Consider the following 18623-nt stretch of genomic DNA (forward strand, 5'->3'; position numbering starts at 1 on the left):
CGGGAAATCGGTAAATACGAAAAAAAGGTCTTGCAAATCGGTATGATACCGATTAATCGGTATGAACGGCAGGTCTGTTAATATAGTCTTCTGTTGGAACAGATTTGAAAGAAAACTTTCACCACAGAGATGAACAAAGGGGAATAATATTTATCTATCAAATCTATTGATATGTCTATCTATTTAAATAAACTCTCTATATTCATCCATCCCCATGGAATGATTTGTCTTTCCTTCTATTATTATTATTATTATCATTGTTGTTATTGTTGTTATTATTGTTATTGTTGTTATTATTATTATTATTATTATTATTATTATTATTATTATTATTATTATTATTATTATTATTATTATTAATATTATTATTAACATTATTATTAAATATATATTTCCAATTAAGAAAAATTGAAGATGAAGAGAAGATGATTTTCAGAGAGCAAAATTATATCTCAGCGTGTTGATTCAGGAGGCAAAACTTTACTGAACTGTATCACAAACACATCAACCGACTCCTATCTGAGCACTGAACTCCAATAAAAAGACATTACGTACCATACTAATTTATTACCATACACCAGGTGACTGGCAAATATACTGACGTTTTCTAAGATACAGAATTACGTAAATATATGGAAAATATACTGACGTTTTCTAAGATACAGAATTACGTAAATATATGGAAAATATACTGACGTTTTCTAAGATACAGAATTACGTAAATATATGGAAAATATACTGACGTTTTCTAAGATACAGAATTCCGTAAATATATGGAAAATCGTCAATCTTGATATCTTTTTAAAATATGCTTATAAAATTAATTTACATTCCTTGCACGAGGCCCTGAAGTGTAAACATTTGATTCCAATTAAGATTTTTTTTAATGGGGGCCCCGATAGCTCAGTTGGTAGAGCGTTCGCTTCACATGCAAAGAAAAAGACCAAGATCGATCCCGTGTGCAGTCGAGATTTTTCTCTGATCTTCCTGTGACACAGCAGTGAATGGGTAACTAGGTCTGTTAGATCTGGTGGAAAGTACTTGGTGATAGACTAGCTTCCTACCCAAAGGATATCAAGCAATTGCTTTTGTCCGTTTCACGCAATAGAAACTGGGTTAAACTCCGGCTCCACAAGCCTAATAGCTCTGAAGAACTACAGTGATAAAAATAAAAGGTGATACCAAAATTGGATCATGCAAATCAATCTATGTAAGACCTCACCTTGAAATTGCTATGACCACGACCACATCTATCTTTCTCCCCTTCCTGCTGCGACTTCTGGCCCTGGCCCCAACAGGTGCGACAGAACTCACCCACTCGCACTGGGGGTTCCTCTGCAACCGTCCTGTGGACAGGGAGGTTCACGACAGGTTTGGCTTCAACCTTGACACCGGATACAGGCTCTCCTTGCTGTTGGAGGAAGAGGCATTATTAATGATGATGATGATGATAATATTAATAATAACATTATTATGATGATGATGATGATGATGATGATGATGGTGATAATGATGGTGATGATGATGATGATGATGATTGTTATTATTATTATTATTATTATTATTATTATTATTATTATTATATTATTATTATTATTATTATTATTATTATTATTATTATTATTATTATTATTATTATTACTATTATCATTATCATGTTTATCACAATAATATAATAATAATAATAATAATAATAATAATAATAATAATAATAATAATAATAATAATAATAATAATAATAATGTTCATAATAATAATAATGGGATAAATAAAAGTTATAGATTTAAAAATTGAAAACACACGAGAAAAGGTAAGACAAAGAAGAATAGTTCAAATAGGAAACGTGTAGATTCCAAGAGCTCACTATCAGTGTACTTAGTTAGAGATCACCAGACACAAGCACATGTCCCCACTAAGAGGAATACACTTAAATGTTTAAAACCATTATAAAACAAAAAAAAAAAAAGTATCAGTACATAACAGAGAGATGAATTACAAGGGAAAAAATATAATCTCCAAAACCTTGAGCTATACATTTGACTGTTTCCCTCCCTGTCAAGGACTCCAACCTGGGCTAGGACAAAATCAACCCAGAAAAACATATATAGGGGAATAGAAGACAGAGTAAGTGACCTCCCTGCCCACTATAGAAGGTCAGGAACCCCACCCAGGAGAGGATTTATGAATTAAAAGAATTTATTTTTAAAAACTTGAGCTTTTATATAGCGCAATATCCACTAAACGTGCTCAAAGCACTTTACAAGCCAACAACAAGACTCTACATGTAGAACGAGACATGACGCCTGTTAGGCGATATTTCAATTTTTTTTCTGATAGAGACAACGCTGTTAACCACCAGGTACTCATTTTACACCTGAGTACAGTGAGAGAATGTAAGTAAAGATCCTTTGCCAAGGACTCAACTATGCGCCGAGCAATGCTCAAACCCAGGACCTTCCGATCCGAAAGCGAATGCCATACCACTAGACCACATAGCCGCACAATTAGGAGCCTATACCTTGGAGTAGGTTTTGATGTAAATATTTGAGCTTTCACTGACGATCTCATCCCTGGTAATGTTGGTATCACGTTCCAGACGCCAAACAGACATTTCTACCTTGCTGTGTGCAAAAATGCATCTGGTGGATGAGATTAAAAACATGAACATTTTTTTTGTAAAAACTAGAATTTCAAAACGAAAATGTAAGCAAGATCTTCCAAGACAGAAGTGTATGGCATGATGTCTCCTTGTTATCCGTCCAAACATAGCCTGACACTGAACAAAAAATTACATCAAAAGACAAGTCTTTGGCAACAAAAGAAAACAAATTGTGCGTTGTATTCAGCAGTTCAACCAATGAGATCACTTGTTTCCTTGAGCACCGCTAACGACAACTCACTAAACACTTCACAAACCTAAACACTGACGTCAAAAGATAAGTCTTAGTAGATTTTAGTGTCAGGCTATAAGTTAACAATGGCTACGGTCCAACATAGCAAACCCAGAGGACAACTCACATGGGAAAAAAAATATTCTAAATGGCTTGATTTTTCTTTTTTAAAGGGGGCAGCGTGGCTCAGCCGTACAGTTTTTACTTTGTACCCGAAAGGTACCGAGTTCAATCACCCACCGCCGCCGCGCTGTGTGGCCTTGAGCAAGTCACCTCGCCCTAGTTCAATTTGCAGCGCTGTACTACGGATGACACCTAGGTTATTCCAGTCTTCACTTGGTAAAGACCCTATCATAAAAATCTTTTAAGAAAACAAAAACAATAAGCCACAACTCTGATATACCAGTCCCATATGAACTGACCCTTGCAATGCAATAATTACCCAGCCACTCATCAAGGAATTGAATTCAATCAATAAAGCTGGTTACATTTCGGTCTACTGAAGGCTATCGATTTTGAAAAATTTTAAGGTAGGTAGGTATGATTTAAAAAAAAAAAAGAGAAAGAGTGAGAGACAGAGAGAGAGAGAAAGAGAGAGAGAGAGAGAGAGAGAGAGAGAGAGAGAGAGAGAGAGAGAGAGAGAGAGAGAGAGAGAGAGAGAAGAGAGAGAAGAAAAGAAAGAGAGAGAAGAAAAGAGAGAGAAAGAGAGAGAGAGAGAGAGAGAGAGAGAGAGAGAGAGAGAGAGAGAGAGAGAGAGAGAGAGAGAGAGAGAGAGAGAGAGAGAGAGAATAAAAGTATTTAGACTGTGAAATGCCTATGACAGAGGAAATGTTGGAGATACTGGATTATATAATGGATGATCGAAGATGATCAGCAAAGTGGCAAGTGAAAGCAGCACAAAACCAAACGTGTTATGCTCGAGATGTGTAACAGCTGTTATGAAAAATATTTTCAGTAAACACAAAAAATAAAAAATAAATAAAGATTTCAAAAAAAAAAAATTTAAATCGATTTAATGACTGCAATGAAAAAAAATAATGTATTTCAATTGAATGAACATTAAAAAAAAAAAAGAAAGAATGATATGCTCAGGAATAGACCTTTTTTTTTCTCTCTTATAACAGCGCTTGTAAAAATAATTCCTTCCTATAAGATGAAAAATCACTTCCTATTTCTTTTTTTTTTTTTAAATATTGTTTTTGTTTTTGTTTTTAAGGATTTTACAGCGCCTGCGATACATTGAGGTCATATCAGCGCCAGTAAAGAGGAAGAAAATGGGGAATTAGCTCAAATAGAGAACAGATGTAGATTCCAAGAGCACACTATCAATGTACTTAGATTGAGATCACCTAAATGTCTCAACCAAACACAAGCACAGGTCCCCGCTAAGAGGAACACACCCAAATGTTTACAAATTATATGTAAAACAAAAATAATACAATGTATAACAGAGAGATGATTTACAAGGAAAATAATATCATCTCCCAAAAGTATAACTATACATTCGACTGTTTACCTCCCAGCCAAGAATTCCGACCAGGGCCATGACAATACCAAGTAATCCCATTCCAAGACAAAGATAGAAATCAAATTGAAAAACAGATACAGAAGACATAACAAGTACCTCCCTGCCCACTATGGGAGGTCGGGAACCCCAACCAGTTTTTTTTTTTAATTTTAAAAATAAGACTCACCCATCACTGTTCCTCTGATAGCAGTAGTTGAGAAATTTACAGAGTTTATAATAAGCCCCTTGGTGAAAAAACTTCCTTCCATCAATAACGGTGTACGATCCATTGTGAACATGAGCCAGTATACACGACGATGCCCAAAGATGCTTTCCTCTCCCTGCACACATTCCGCCATCCCCTTTACTGATGACCTGCGGAGAAGTCTCTGAGAAGAAGCATTTCCTGCAGATGTAGCGGAAATACCCCCCGTACATGCGTATGAGCTCTTGGACAGAGTCGGCCGACATGTTACCCTGGGTGGACAACTTCCCTTGATGTTGCAGAATGAACTCTGTGATGTTGAACTGCCCAGATTTCTCTAGCCCCCAAAGCTGCTTTTCTATCATGTTATGGGCAAAGCTACAATTCTGCTGGTAAGGACAAGCTGATCTGGTTTTGGTTACAACACTATGACACAGGGCATAATGTCCTTTGAAATCTCGATGTGATACCCTCTCCCTAACCACCACCCACGCATTTTTCCTTTGATCGTCTTGAATGCAGTAAGCAAGAATATCCTGCCCGCATTGATGGGTCAAGGTCGAGTTAAAATCGTAGAGCCACGTTTCCGGTCTCAAAGTCAAGCAAATCTTGCAGCACAGTTCAAAATGGTAGCCATGTAGTGGATTTTCCAAAAGAACCACTGGCATGTCGTGTCGTTTCTGAGCATTCGATGCTGACTTGAAGGAACCGGGAAATGGCTGGGCTGGCGATGATGATGTGACTGAGGCACTGGATTGAGATGGTGCTGGGTGACCGGGTGGAATGGAAAACGGGATCGGTGGAGGGGGGCTGGAAAAGTTTGGGGTCAGACTTGGAGGCTGGAGAAAGAAAAATTATTTTTTTTAAAGAGAGAAAAAAAAAATCATCTTATAAATAAAAATACACATCAAATGGATAAAAGTCTTCCATTTCAACAAACTGAATTCTGTTCATAAAAAAAAAAAATTTAATTGAGCTTTTAAGTAGCACAATATCCATTAAACATGCTCAAAGTGCTTTACAAAGGGTCCCTGACCAGCAGTAACATGTAACATGTGGAATGAGACATGACGCCTGTTAGGCAATATTACAATTATTTACCAACAGAGACAACACTGTTAATGGCAGGCAAGTACTAGTAAAGGTAGCCAAGAAAAATAAAAATAAAGGGGAATTAGTTCAAAAAGGGAACGGATGTAGATTCCAAGAGCACACTTTCAATGTACTTATTTTGAGGTAACCTGAAAGTCTCATCCAGATACCAGCACAGGATCACACTAAGAGGAACACACTCAAATGTTTACAGAATATATCCAAAACAGAATACATGACGAACAAATCATAACAGAGAGATGATTTACAAGGAAAAAAATATCACTCCTAAAACTAATACTAAACATTTGACTGTTTCTTCCTCAGTTAAGTACTCAAACAAGGACCAGGACAAAACCAAGCAATCTCAATCCCAAGCCAAAAAGCAACTCGGAAAACAGATATGAATAGAAGATGTAGTAATAACCTCCTGCCCACCTCCCCATCCTGACAACTAACAATAATGTACAAAAACATTGATCTGTATCAAAATGATGTCCAGTGATGTTGAAGCTGAAAATATGATGAAATCATTTAGACTTACGAGTCGAAGTTCGGGGGGTTTCGTGGACAGGAAACTTGCAGCTGCGGATGGTACAGCCTCTGGCATTGGAAACCCAGCAGGCATTTTCTGATTTCCGGTAGGAATCTGGATGGGGGAAAAGGATTAATGAGACAAATTACGGACCAGGCGCTGGTGTAGGATAAAAAATCTGGAAAGTTGTATATGTTTTTTGTTTGATTTTAAGGGGGGTTTTTTACAGTGCTTGCAGCACATTAAGGTCATATCAGTGCCAGTTGTTGTTGTTTTTAAAGGTTTTATGGTGCTTGAAACACATTAAGGTCATATCAGTGCCAGTAAAAAGGAAAAAAATGGGATAGTAAATAGTTCCAGAGTTACAATTAAAGCACAAAAAGAGGTGAAACAAAAAGGATTGTTCAAATAGGAAACAGATGTAGATTCCAAGAGCACATTATCAAAGTACTTAGTTTGAGATCACCTAAAAGTCTCATCCAGACACAAGCACAGGTCCCAACTAAGAGAAATACACTCAAATGTTCACATATTACATATAATATGTAAACAAAACATAAATACAGTGCATAACAGAGAGATGATTTACAAGACAAAAAAAATATCATATCCCAAAACTCTAACTATACATTTGACTGTTTCCATCCCAGCTAGGGTAACCCGCCAGGACCTGGACAAAACCAAGTAATCTAATTCCAAGACAAAGACAGAAAGCAAGATAGAAATCAGATATTGGGGGATAGAAGACACAGTAAGTGCCTCCCAGCCCACTATGGGAGGTCAGGAACCCTACCAACTATGGGAGGTCAGGAATCCCACCCACTTTGGGAGGTCAGGAACTCTACCCAATATGAGAGGTCAGGAACCCCACCCACTATGGGAGGTCAGGAACCCCACACCCACTTTGGGAGGTCAGGAACCCCACCCACTATGGGAGGTCAGGAACCCCACCCACTATGGGAGGTCAGGAACCCTCCATGAGGAATATCTGAAAATATTCAGCTGTTCATGCTTTTTCCTTTTAAAAAAAAAAACTAAGTAAATATTTTAAAAATTAAGTCAAATAGAAATCAAGAAAAAAAAATCAAACAAAAAAACTCAAAGCCACTGATTCAGGGACATGGAAATAGAGAGCTGGAGAGAGTTGGATAAAGAAAAGTTGTTGATAGCCTTTGCTCCATAGAGAGTCCAAAAGCTTGAGTAAATAAGTAAGTAAATAAGTAAGTAAACGGCTTCCAGAATGACTCATGAAGTGTTGCCAGTACACATCATACTTATGACAAAATATTTTTCATATCACAAAATGTTTCGAGTGCCTTTTCTTGCTAGGTTGAAGTGTTACAACAATCATTTTCTAAATGAACAAAAACTTCTCAAATACATTATCTATCTCATTTGAAGTGTTACAACAATCATTTTCTAAATGAATCAAAAACCCATCTTGCTTAAAAACTTCTCAATACCTTATCTAAAATACCTTATCTCCCTTAAGTTGACTGTTACAAGACATATATTTGAATTGAAACCAAAACTTCCCAAATACCTTATCTCCCTTTAATTTGATTGTTACAAGATTCAATTTCGAAATGAAATTTAAAAAATCTTTACAAATACCTTGACTTGCTTGATCTTGGGCTCGTATTTCATGGCAGCTGTTTTTGGTGGCTGTGACTGCGATTGATGCCTAAACATGGCTTCATTCAAGCTCGACATGGAATCTCTCCTTGTTTGCCGATCTCTTTTCTTCTGTCGGCTTTCTAAAATCTCAGATGAAACTGTAGAATTAAGGACGAATGAGGAGAAAAAATTATTATTTTTAAAATTACGCCCTTTTGAAATGGCATCATAAGATCCTGTCACCTAAGCATTACATGAAGGATTATAGATATTCCATCAAACAAGATGTCTGATGTCAACAGGAATTACCCACATTGTCCAAAGTGAGCTAATTTTGGGGTCAATAATCTTGCCCAAGGAATAAAAAAACGAAAGTGCCTGAAGCAGGGCTTGAACCCAGGACCTTCCGGATCACAGCGCAATGCCTTAACCATTCAACCACTTTGCCCCCTCCCCTCCAAAAGAGGCAAAAATACACAAACTAAACATTGACTCAAAACCATAAATTGTGATAACTGTCTGAGAAAAATAAACTTTTTCAACATCTTACTGTTTTGTTTGTATTTAAGAGTTTTACAGTGCTTACAACACATTTAGGTCATATCAGTGCCAGCAAAAAGAAGGGAAATGGGATAGTAAAAATGTCCAGAACTGTAATTACAGCACCCAAAAAAAAGTAAAACAAAGGGGATTCCAAGAGCACACAACTAATGTACTTAGTTTGAGCTATACATTTGACTGTTTCCCTCCCAGCCATGGTATCCGGCCAGGGCCAGGACAAAACCAAGTAATCTCATTCCAAGACAAAGACAGAGAGCGTGTTGGGAAACAAATATAGGGGATAGAAGACACAGTAAGTGCCTCCCCACCCACTATGGGAGGTCAGGAACCCCACCCAGTTTTCAATATTTATATAAGATATAAGACGAGATGACATCATAGTAATGGTGACAAAAACATAAAGAAAAAAAAAAACACTTTACAAAGGGTCCCTGACCAACAGCAACACGTAAACTGTAGAACAAGACATGATGCCTATTAGGCAATATTACAATTTTTTCCAACAGCGACAATGCTGTTAACAGCCAGGTACTCACTTTACACCTGAGTATGGTGAGAGACTGCGAGTAAAGAGCCTTTTCCAAGATGGACTCAACTATATGCCGAGTGAGGCTCGAACCTAGGACCTTCCAATCCAAAAGCGTGTATCATACCACAAGACCACATAGCCTTACACAGAAGACTTTTATCTTTTGATTAAATAACTATAAGTGATAGACATGCTATTGTAGCTGAACAAACCATCTTATCTTACCAACACCTTCCTGGTGAGCTGCCTTTATAAAACTAGGGATGACAAATTCATTCTCTCTGTCCTTTTTCCACAGTTCAATCTCAGCGTTGTTGTGCGCAAATGTACACGAGGCTTCTCCGATACGACAACGCTCCGACCTTTTGAAGAAATCACACATCTTGTAGACTTGGAAGTGAACGTCGGTGACGGGACGCGGCCTGATCTTCATCCAGTTGGACGAGGCGTTGTCTTTGTTCCGTATAATGAGGGTGTTGTGGGGACATTTGTGTGAGTGGTTTGGCTGGTAGACATAACCTGGAAGGTGATAAATGGAGTCAGTGCCTGACATAATCAAAGTGAAAGCGAAAATTTTGGGTTTGCATTTTTTTGCATTTTCTAAAAGGATATTCTCACCAAAACATTTTAATCTTTACTTGAAGTAAATCGGGTGATTTTTCATGAAGTTATGGTCAGAAGTATGGGAAAGGTATCCAGCAACTTTTCTCAAGTTTCGTACTTTTTCAACTTGACTAGCTGTAAAAAATATTTTCCGAAGATGTACAAAAAGAGTTGATTGAATCATTTATGACAAGAACTCATTTCGGATAAAAATTGACCTTCTAACTAAACTTGGCAATATCTCAGTTCAAACCTTTTCACCATCCTACTGATTATATCATTCACTGTAACAAATACCCATGAAAAATATCATGTTAAGCACTATCCATAGTGAACACAAGGCACTGAACAGACTTCAAAGTTTCACAAACAGACCTGCCTACTTGAATACTTAAAAATTCGTAAGTCTTAAGGAGAAAAAAAAATTGTAGTCCATATATTATAGCTACCGTTAAAAATCAGCAATTAACCCTCACAGGGATTAAATAACACTTCAAAATCCTTGAAATGATGTAGCCTGGCATCTACTTTCATTTTCAATACGTTTTGATGACTTTGAAATGCTCATGAAGGTCTGAAATTGGAGCCAAAATTTCGAAATGGTAGGCAGGTCGGTACAAATCATTTAAACTTTTAAAACCCATGATTGCCAATTGCTAAGAAATTTCGTATTTCAACAAGCAACTATGACCAAAATAGGCAAATATGAGAAAATTTACAAGAATATAAAAAATAAAATTAAGGTAAAATTGGTCTTAATCTATAGTAACGGTCATGTTTGCCTGTAAACACTAGTAACATCTTAGTCATCGTCACCATAATCGTCATCAACAACATCATCATCATATATATATATATATATATATTATATACATACATATAAATATATATATCTATGTATAGACAATCCATAAAACAAACATCTGATGTCAATGGGAATCACCCGTGCTATCCAACTTATATCTGGGTTAAAGTTACACCTTCATTCAAAGGAGTGAGGTTTATGTCTCCAACTTCCTTCATATGTATTTTCACAGTTCGAAAGGCAAAGGGACATATATCGGTCCAAAACTCATTTCAGATGTTTTTAATGTTGCCTCTATGCTTCTATATTAGTGATGGGTCAAACGTCTGTTAGAACTGGTGGAAAGTAGTTTGCAATAGTCTAGCATGCTATCCAAAAACATCCATTGGACAATATAGAAATTGGGATAAAACTATCTCTATGCGCTTTTATGGTCTTGAGGGACTACTACTATAAAACAGTACCGTGAACTCCTTCCCCTTGCTTGCGAAAACACAGCTGGCATGCCAGACGAAAGACGTATTTCTCAAAAGGCCATTGGATATTTGTCGTCGGTTGACTGTGCTCCTGCTTTCCTTTGGATTTTCCTGGATACATCAGCAGACAAACAGAAGAAGAAAAAAAGACTGATGAAGCTAGAAAAGAATTGGTATTGGTATTGATATACTGGTATCTCCATAAGGCTGTATAATCCTTCACACAGAGTTCTTCATTCAGCTCTAGCCCATGGGTGCAGGTAAGTTGGGCCAAAAAAGCCTGGAATCCATTGCCAACAAATTCAAAAAAAGTAATGCATAATTTGAGCTTTTATATAGCGAAATATCCACTAAACATGCTCAAAGCATTTTACAAGCGGTCCCTGGCAGATAGCAACACTTAACATGTGGGACGAGACAAGACGCCTGTTAGGCAATATTACAATATTTCCGACAGAGACAATGCTGTTAACAGCCAGGTACTCATTTTACACCCAAGTACGATGAAAGAATGTGAGTAAAGAGCCTTTTCCAAGGACTAAACTAAGTGCTGAGCAAGGCTCGAACCCAGGACCTTCCGATCCGAAAGCGGGTGTTATACCACAAGACCACATAACTGCACAGACCCCATAGCCCCAAAAAGCCTGAAACTTATATTGAAACGTTAGTCAACATTACCATAATATCCTAGTTTGAACCTTAAAGCGTATTAAAATATGAGAAATCATACTGGTTGGCAAGCCTGAGTAAGGTCTGCAGCTATTTAAAATAAGTATGAGAGACATGATGATTTTCAACTAATTCTGTCTCATTGTTAAAGCATTATCAAACAACCCTTAAATCATGGCACAGCTTATTTTCTATTATAAATATTTTACCACTTGAAAAAATATTTATTTCTTAGCACGGAGAACACCTTTTCAAAAAACATAATTTAAAAAATAAAAATAATAATTACTACTTGGCCTTTTTTTTTTCAGACAACATGGCATGTACAGAGATGAAGTAAAAAAAAAAAAAGAAAAACTATACTTTTTTTTAAAAGAAAACACTGAAACTTTTAACACTGAGTAAGAGAATGGTTAGAATCTTTAAAAAAAAAACCATTTTGTTCACAAAGATTAGTCAAGAATGAATATATATATATATATATATATATATATATATATTATATATATATATATATATATATATATATATATAAACATTTGAAAGATAATTAGGATTGTTTGACCTCTACAACGTTGTTATCGATATATATTAATTATCTTTATAGATTTACATCATCAATGCATCTCAACACAGAAAGGTCATATATTTTCATGGGGGAATATCAGTCATGGTGATGTCACTTACCTGGAACTTTAAAATTATCCAATCCCATGAAGCTTCTTGGAGGCTGAAAGCAGAAATAGTAAATAGATATTGAGAAAAAGCAAAAGGTAGCTAGAGAAATGGCCCTAATGACACAAATGTACCTTTTAAGCCGATAGAGCTGGAGTTTATCCCAGTTTCTATAGCAAGAAACAGACAATAGCAATTGCTCGCTATCCTTTGGATAGGACACCAGATCTAGCATACCCAGCTAACAAATCACTGCTGGGTGGTGGTGGGGGGGGGGGGGGGGGGGGGGGTAGGGAGGGAAGGGGTCAGAAAAAAATATAACTTAACTTCACCCAGAATGGATCTCATCTCCTTGGCATTTGAAGCAAGTGCTGTATCAACAAAGCTATCAGGACTGCCAATGTATCCTTATGTCAATTCCATATAAAATTTCAATTGGAGACAAACCACAAGACTTTCAATTATGAAACAGTCTTTGTTTGTTTTGTTTTTTCCTTTCTCATATTTCATTTCAAACAACACAAAGAAAAGATTATGAAGCAGGCATGAACTGAGCAAATTGGTTGAAATGACACGAGAACAAATGAGCTCAGCACTGGGTCATCTTTTGATTTATTGACTGGTTTTGATCAGGCCAATCCTTACATCAACTATTACTAAAATTTTCAACTAATAAAGAAAAAAAACTTGATAAGAAGAAAAAAGAAAGAAAGAAATCAATCAAAAAATAGAATTTTAAAAAGTAAATGAATAAATAAAATAAAATATTATAACAAATCGAACCTTTACCATAGAAAAACAAAAACGATAGTGATTTGACAAAAATGTCACTGATCAAATCAATGGATGAATTTCAACCAACTCACTCAGACAGACCAATGAAATTCAATTTAAAAAGTAAAAAATAAAAGATACCTTGGTAGGTTTTTGAAAAGGAAAAAAAAAACATTTAATGTTTAATAATGTTGATATAAATATATCTACATGTTTTCCTATATGTTAAATGTTACAGTGCAGAAAACAACAACAACCTGTGATCAGCCAATTTAAAGACATGATATCTACATTATTAATAGTGAATGTTTATAAACCCAAATACTTGTAATATCAAGGCATTCAAAAAATAAAGTTAGTCAAAATCAAGCTATTCAATCAATGCAGACCACCATTTTCTTCTTTTTATTCTATTAATTTTTTTTTTTTTTTTACAATTCACTTCATTCATCCTAGGTGTATCTTGGAAAAAAAACGTCTATCTTGAAAACCAAAGGGTCTATCTTAGAAAAAGACAGACAACCCAGATCCCAGAAGCTGTGCAACCCTGCAAAGTGAGCAAAAGGGGCGACATTTCTTGCTCAAGAACATATAGGAAATAAGATGCCGACAATGGAAATACCATGCCATAGCTACCCTTCCTCCCCTCCCTTCCCAATTTCTTTGTATAACCTCTAGTCTACGAGTAAAAATAGTGACCAATATTCCACATACATACCGTGTTCTGTTTCCCTCTAACTGCCGTGTCAGCTGATGATGGCCTCTCACTCTTTGCTTGTTGAGGCTGATGATGCTGCTGCTGCTGCTGTTTGACGACTTCCTGTTTTTTAGTTTTCTTAGGAGATGTCAAGGCACTCTGGCTTTTTGTGGAGTTGGTGAAGACTTTCGACTTTGGTTGGGAGGCCAGCTTCAAATTCAACAGTCTTTCTGCAGATTCTTTCTCATCCTCGCTGACAGTGGAGTCCGAATCTCTGTCTTGGTCAGCCATGTTTTTATTGGCGCCCGATCTTCCAAATATGTTTGTTCGTTTCTGTTTACCTGAAGCCATCTTTTTATATATCTAATGTCTGAAATAAACAAAGTTTTGAAGTTTCATTTTCAGTTTGAGTTTGTCTAATTCTCTCTCTCTCTTTTTTTTTTTAGTCAAACAACATTCAATATTTACTTAGTTTTAAATCAATAGAAAAATAAAAGCCAATCTTCAATCCAAAATAATAATGAAATAACGTTAAACAACAATATGTTAGTTTAATAACCAATAACTTTAGGAAACCTTTCCTAATTTCATGCCTTGCCTAGTGCAATCTTGTTGTTTGTTTTTAAGGGTTTTACAGCACTTGCGACACATTTTGGTCATTTCAGAGTCAGAAAAGGAAGAAAAAGAAATAGTCAAATAATTATAGATTTATAATTGAAAGCACACAAGAAAAAGTATGTCAAAGGGGAATGGTTTAAATAGGGAACAGATGTGATTCCAAGAGCACACTATCAGTGTACTTAGTCTGAGATCAACGATTGATCGAACTGGGTACCTTTCGGGTAGGAAGCAAAGACTACGACTGAGCAACACTGTATCCCTTTGGGTTGGAATTAAACAGGGTAGAATTTAACTTCGGACAATTAAAGTCAGAAATTAGCAAATCAAAATTCTTGTTATTGCACGTAATTTAATGACCTTAACGTAATGAAATTCAATTCAGGACAAAATTTTATCACCCATTCCTTAAATTCATCCAAGAAAAATCCTTAGTCACATGTCAGCGGCCACATTCAAACCAATTTTGAAATCAAAAAGGTGGTCACTAATGAAATGGGAATGCAACACAACAGAATCTGTCAGTTAATAACAAAGGCAAATAGAACTACCACGACTCTTTAGTCTTATATATTTTCAGCCTTATTTTAAATTATTATATCTTCTCTTCTGAAGAATTCAAATACGTCTGTTTGATTTAATTGAAACCTACATCAGTCACTATTTGAATTGTGTTTTTTTTTAACCAAAGTACCTTAATAAAAAGTCAGAAACATATCCCACCACCACCACTAACCATCACCGACTACTTTAACATACTGGATCTGGTATGACCGTACATGAAGCCTAAAATAATCGAACAAGAAGAAATCAAAACGCCTTCCACTGAGACCGAACCAGTGAGATTAGGCAGGACAAGGCTAATAAGGCAAGGTCCAAGTCCAGGTATTCTACTTCTCCGGCGGCCCAGGCTCAACAAAACAAACTCGAATGCCAGTTTCTAAGAATATTTACCCTAACGTGCTAATCTAATCTTTTTCTCCACGGTTGACGTCACCTTTTTAAAATGTAAGGAGTGGGGTGGGGGGCGAACTGTACTTAAAATTTCAATTTCCAGGAATTAAAATTGAAAGCATTTTGGATCCTTGGACGGATGTTTCTATTAAAATTTGTTAAAAACGAAAGTAGTAGTGTTGGGTTATTTGATCGCTTTTACTCGATCGACGACCGAGCGCCAAGCCACGAGTCAGTGCTCGATCTCAATGCCGGAAGAGCGAGTTAGTAAAACGATCACTCGATCGTAAAACGATCAGGCGGGTTGTGAGCTTGAGACGATCTTGACACGTGAGACGAGCTTGAGACGATCAGGATTCGAGCGAGCGGAGGGTAACGAGTGTTTCGAATCATTTCAAATTCAAACGATCACAGTTTGCCATCCGATACCAATCGCCAATGTTTGCACACGGTAGTCTGTGGTTCTTCCACAGCCCTCACTCCTTGTCAGATGTTAGTGTGTCTGGGTGGCAGTGGCAGGGAAATTCGTATAGGTGTATCACGCGTGTGTGACAAGACTTCATTAAACCTACTAAAGTTTGACTATCACACACACACACACATACACACACACACACACACACACACTAAGGCTATTTCTATGACACACACGCATCCATCTATCAATGAACACTCCTACAGTAGTGCGGCTATGTGGTCTAGTCATGACGTAACTATAGGTAGTACTCTAGTCGACCATGGGTCTAGTGCATTATAATGGTCTAGTGGTATGACACCCGCTTTGGGATCGGAAAGTCCTGGGTTCGAGCCTCGCGCTCGGTGCATAGTTGAGTCTTTGGACAAGGCTCTTTACTCACATTCTCTCACCGTACTCAGGTGTAAAATGAGTACCTGGCCGTTAAGAGCGTTGTCTTTGTCTGAAAAATTGTAATATCGCCTAACAGGCGGCATGTCCCGTCCTACATATTAAATGTTGCTGTTGACCGGGGACCCCTTTACAAAGCGCTTTGATCACATTTAGTGGATATTGTAAAGCTCAATTTTTTAAAGTAAAACATTAGCTTTGAATATGGAATGTTTCAATTTTAGATGCCTGTGTATTCTTTGTTAGTTCCCATCATCATCATCATCATCATCATCATCATCATCATCATCATCATCATCATCAGGGGCAGCGGTACGGTCTTTGGTTGGCACCCGAAAGGTACCGAGTTCGATCACCCGCCGCTGAGTGGTCTTGAGCAAGTCACCTTGCCCTAACTAAATTTGCGGCGCTGCACTGCGGCTATCGCTTGGGTTATTCCAGTCTTCCCTTAGAATAGACCCGAAAGACGAATCTCCCCTATGGGATGAATAAAGGGAATTATGTTTAATTTATTTATCATCACCATCATATCAGCGGGATCATCATCATCACCACCACCACCACCACCACCCTAATAATAATGGATAAAATAATAATCAACACATTTCAATGTAATAATCAATCTAAAATCAATCAGTGCTCCTAAAAGACCCTTTGATTTCTTTGTCTAATTCGTTCCATACTTTTGGAGTCCCGACAAAGAAAGATTTTCAGCTAACTATAGTTTATATATGGGAATATTAATCAGTCGTTTATATTGGAATCGGAGTTGTCTAGCAGGTGTATTAGTTCAAAGCGCATTTCCAAGGATTTACCATGCTCAATGAACTTCACAATATTTAATTTAATTTATTCCTCCGGCACGCCATATCGACCATACATCCATTTCGTACAGTAGGTACCGATCGCTGTTTGGAGTCTTTTTATATTAAAGCTCTTTACAATACCCGTCATTGCTTATAAGATAAGAATACATTCACACCTGAGTCAAGTGCCTTACACACGGACTTAACGTCTGGATCACAATTTTCAACAATCACTGTCACTCATCCGGCCATTGACAAGGCTTGATTTTCTGACAAGAGACACCGTACCACTGAGCGACCGAACAAATAATCACCATCTGCGCCATCGTCATCATCATCATCATTATCATCATCCTCATCACAGCCGTAACAGCCAGAAAAACCACAATCATCATCTTCGGGTCCGGTTTATCCGTGTTGGGGGTGGGGGTGGAACCTGCTAAAGTATTTCATTTTTTAAACAGAAACACGATAATCATCATCATCATCATCATCGTCATCCATTGTCGTCGGCATCGTTATCATCGTGTCCGGGCAATCCGTGTGTGTCTGGGTGTGGAACCTGCTAAATATTATTATTATCTACCTACCTAATAAAAACACACCATTCTTGTTCATTTATTTTTTAAATAATAAAATGAAAGGCACAACCTTTCCCGCACACACAAGAGGCGATGACGACCAGTGACAAATTATGGGAGGTGGGGGCGGCCGACAACTTTTGGCGCGACATAAATATGAAATGTTAAGGTGACAGCGGGATGATGGTGGTGGGAGGGGGGGGGGGGGGGCTCAACCCTTCACCATCAACAACTGTTTGATGGCGTGTGTGTGTGTGTGTGTTTGTGTGTGTGTGTGTGTGTGTATGTGTGTGTGATGCGACGAACGATCATAATCAAGGCTGCCAGACAGCCAGATTTCTTCTTGCCCAAGTAGTCAAATAGACCCCAAATGCCAAACACCACAAGCATTCTGACTCCCTTGAAAAACTCATTGGTTTTGATTAACAAAACAATCGACTACAGTTGGATAAACTTATCTTTTCATTTTTTTTAAATAAAAGATTTTTTTTTAAAAATGAATAATAATAGAAAAGCGTTTCTTAGTAACCAATTTTGAACTTGGCCATCTGGCAGCCCCCATCATAACCAGCTGCAGTCAAGCCAGCCACAGACATAAGAGAGGGAGGGGTATGTGAAGTTTCCTGTGGCAAACGAGTTGCTCGTGTTTTTTTTTTTCAAACGAATCACTGCTCGATGACGTCACTGACTCGAAACCCGCCCGAAACCCGCTCGATTTTAGAGGACTCGATCGAAAACCCGCTCGATTTGATCGTTTCAAACTCGACCCAGCACTAGAAAGTAGTGACAAGTGGCTACATCGGTAACCATTAGTATTTTTCATTTTTTAACAATCATTTCACGTAGTCGATACCAATAGCTTGTTTTTTTCTCTTCTTTGTCTTACTCGTTATCAAAATTTAAGTAGGCGGAGTCGATTACCACAGTATGAAATACGATGATAATGACAGTAAATAAGTAGACAACTCAAATATCTACGTGCTGTATAGCATTATTAATACCATTATTATTAATAACAATCATTATCATAAATATTATTATCATCATTATAATCATCATTACTATTATTATTACTTTTATTATTATTATCATCATCATCATCATCATCATCATCATCATCATCATCATCATTATTATTATTATTATTATTATTATTATTATTA

General features: G+C 37.0%; 1 protein-coding gene across 1 annotated transcript in view; it reads right to left on the minus strand.

Annotated features, from left to right (window-relative positions):
• Positions 1-18623, minus strand: part of LOC144973840 (3'-5' exoribonuclease HELZ2-like) — a 72957-nt gene that overhangs the window by 50696 nt on the left and 3638 nt on the right. The window contains exons 2-10 of the mRNA XM_078916732.1: positions 13658-14006; positions 12178-12220; positions 10810-10932; positions 9163-9456; positions 7845-8005; positions 6240-6344; positions 4586-5442; positions 2519-2639; positions 1223-1411 (exon numbers count right to left, since the gene is read on the minus strand). Of these exons, the coding sequence (XP_078772858.1) occupies positions 1223-1411; positions 2519-2639; positions 4586-5442; positions 6240-6344; positions 7845-8005; positions 9163-9456; positions 10810-10932; positions 12178-12220; positions 13658-13987 (2223 nt within the window). The 5' untranslated portion in view covers positions 13988-14006. The remainder of the gene's footprint in view (positions 1-1222; positions 1412-2518; positions 2640-4585; positions 5443-6239; positions 6345-7844; positions 8006-9162; positions 9457-10809; positions 10933-12177; positions 12221-13657; positions 14007-18623) is intronic.

Source organism: Berghia stephanieae, chromosome 5 (assembly GCF_034508935.2).
Source record: "Berghia stephanieae isolate SIO BIC M18660-M18661 chromosome 5, UCSD_Bste_1.3, whole genome shotgun sequence".
Lineage (NCBI taxonomy): Eukaryota > Metazoa > Mollusca > Gastropoda > Nudibranchia > Aeolidiidae > Berghia > Berghia stephanieae.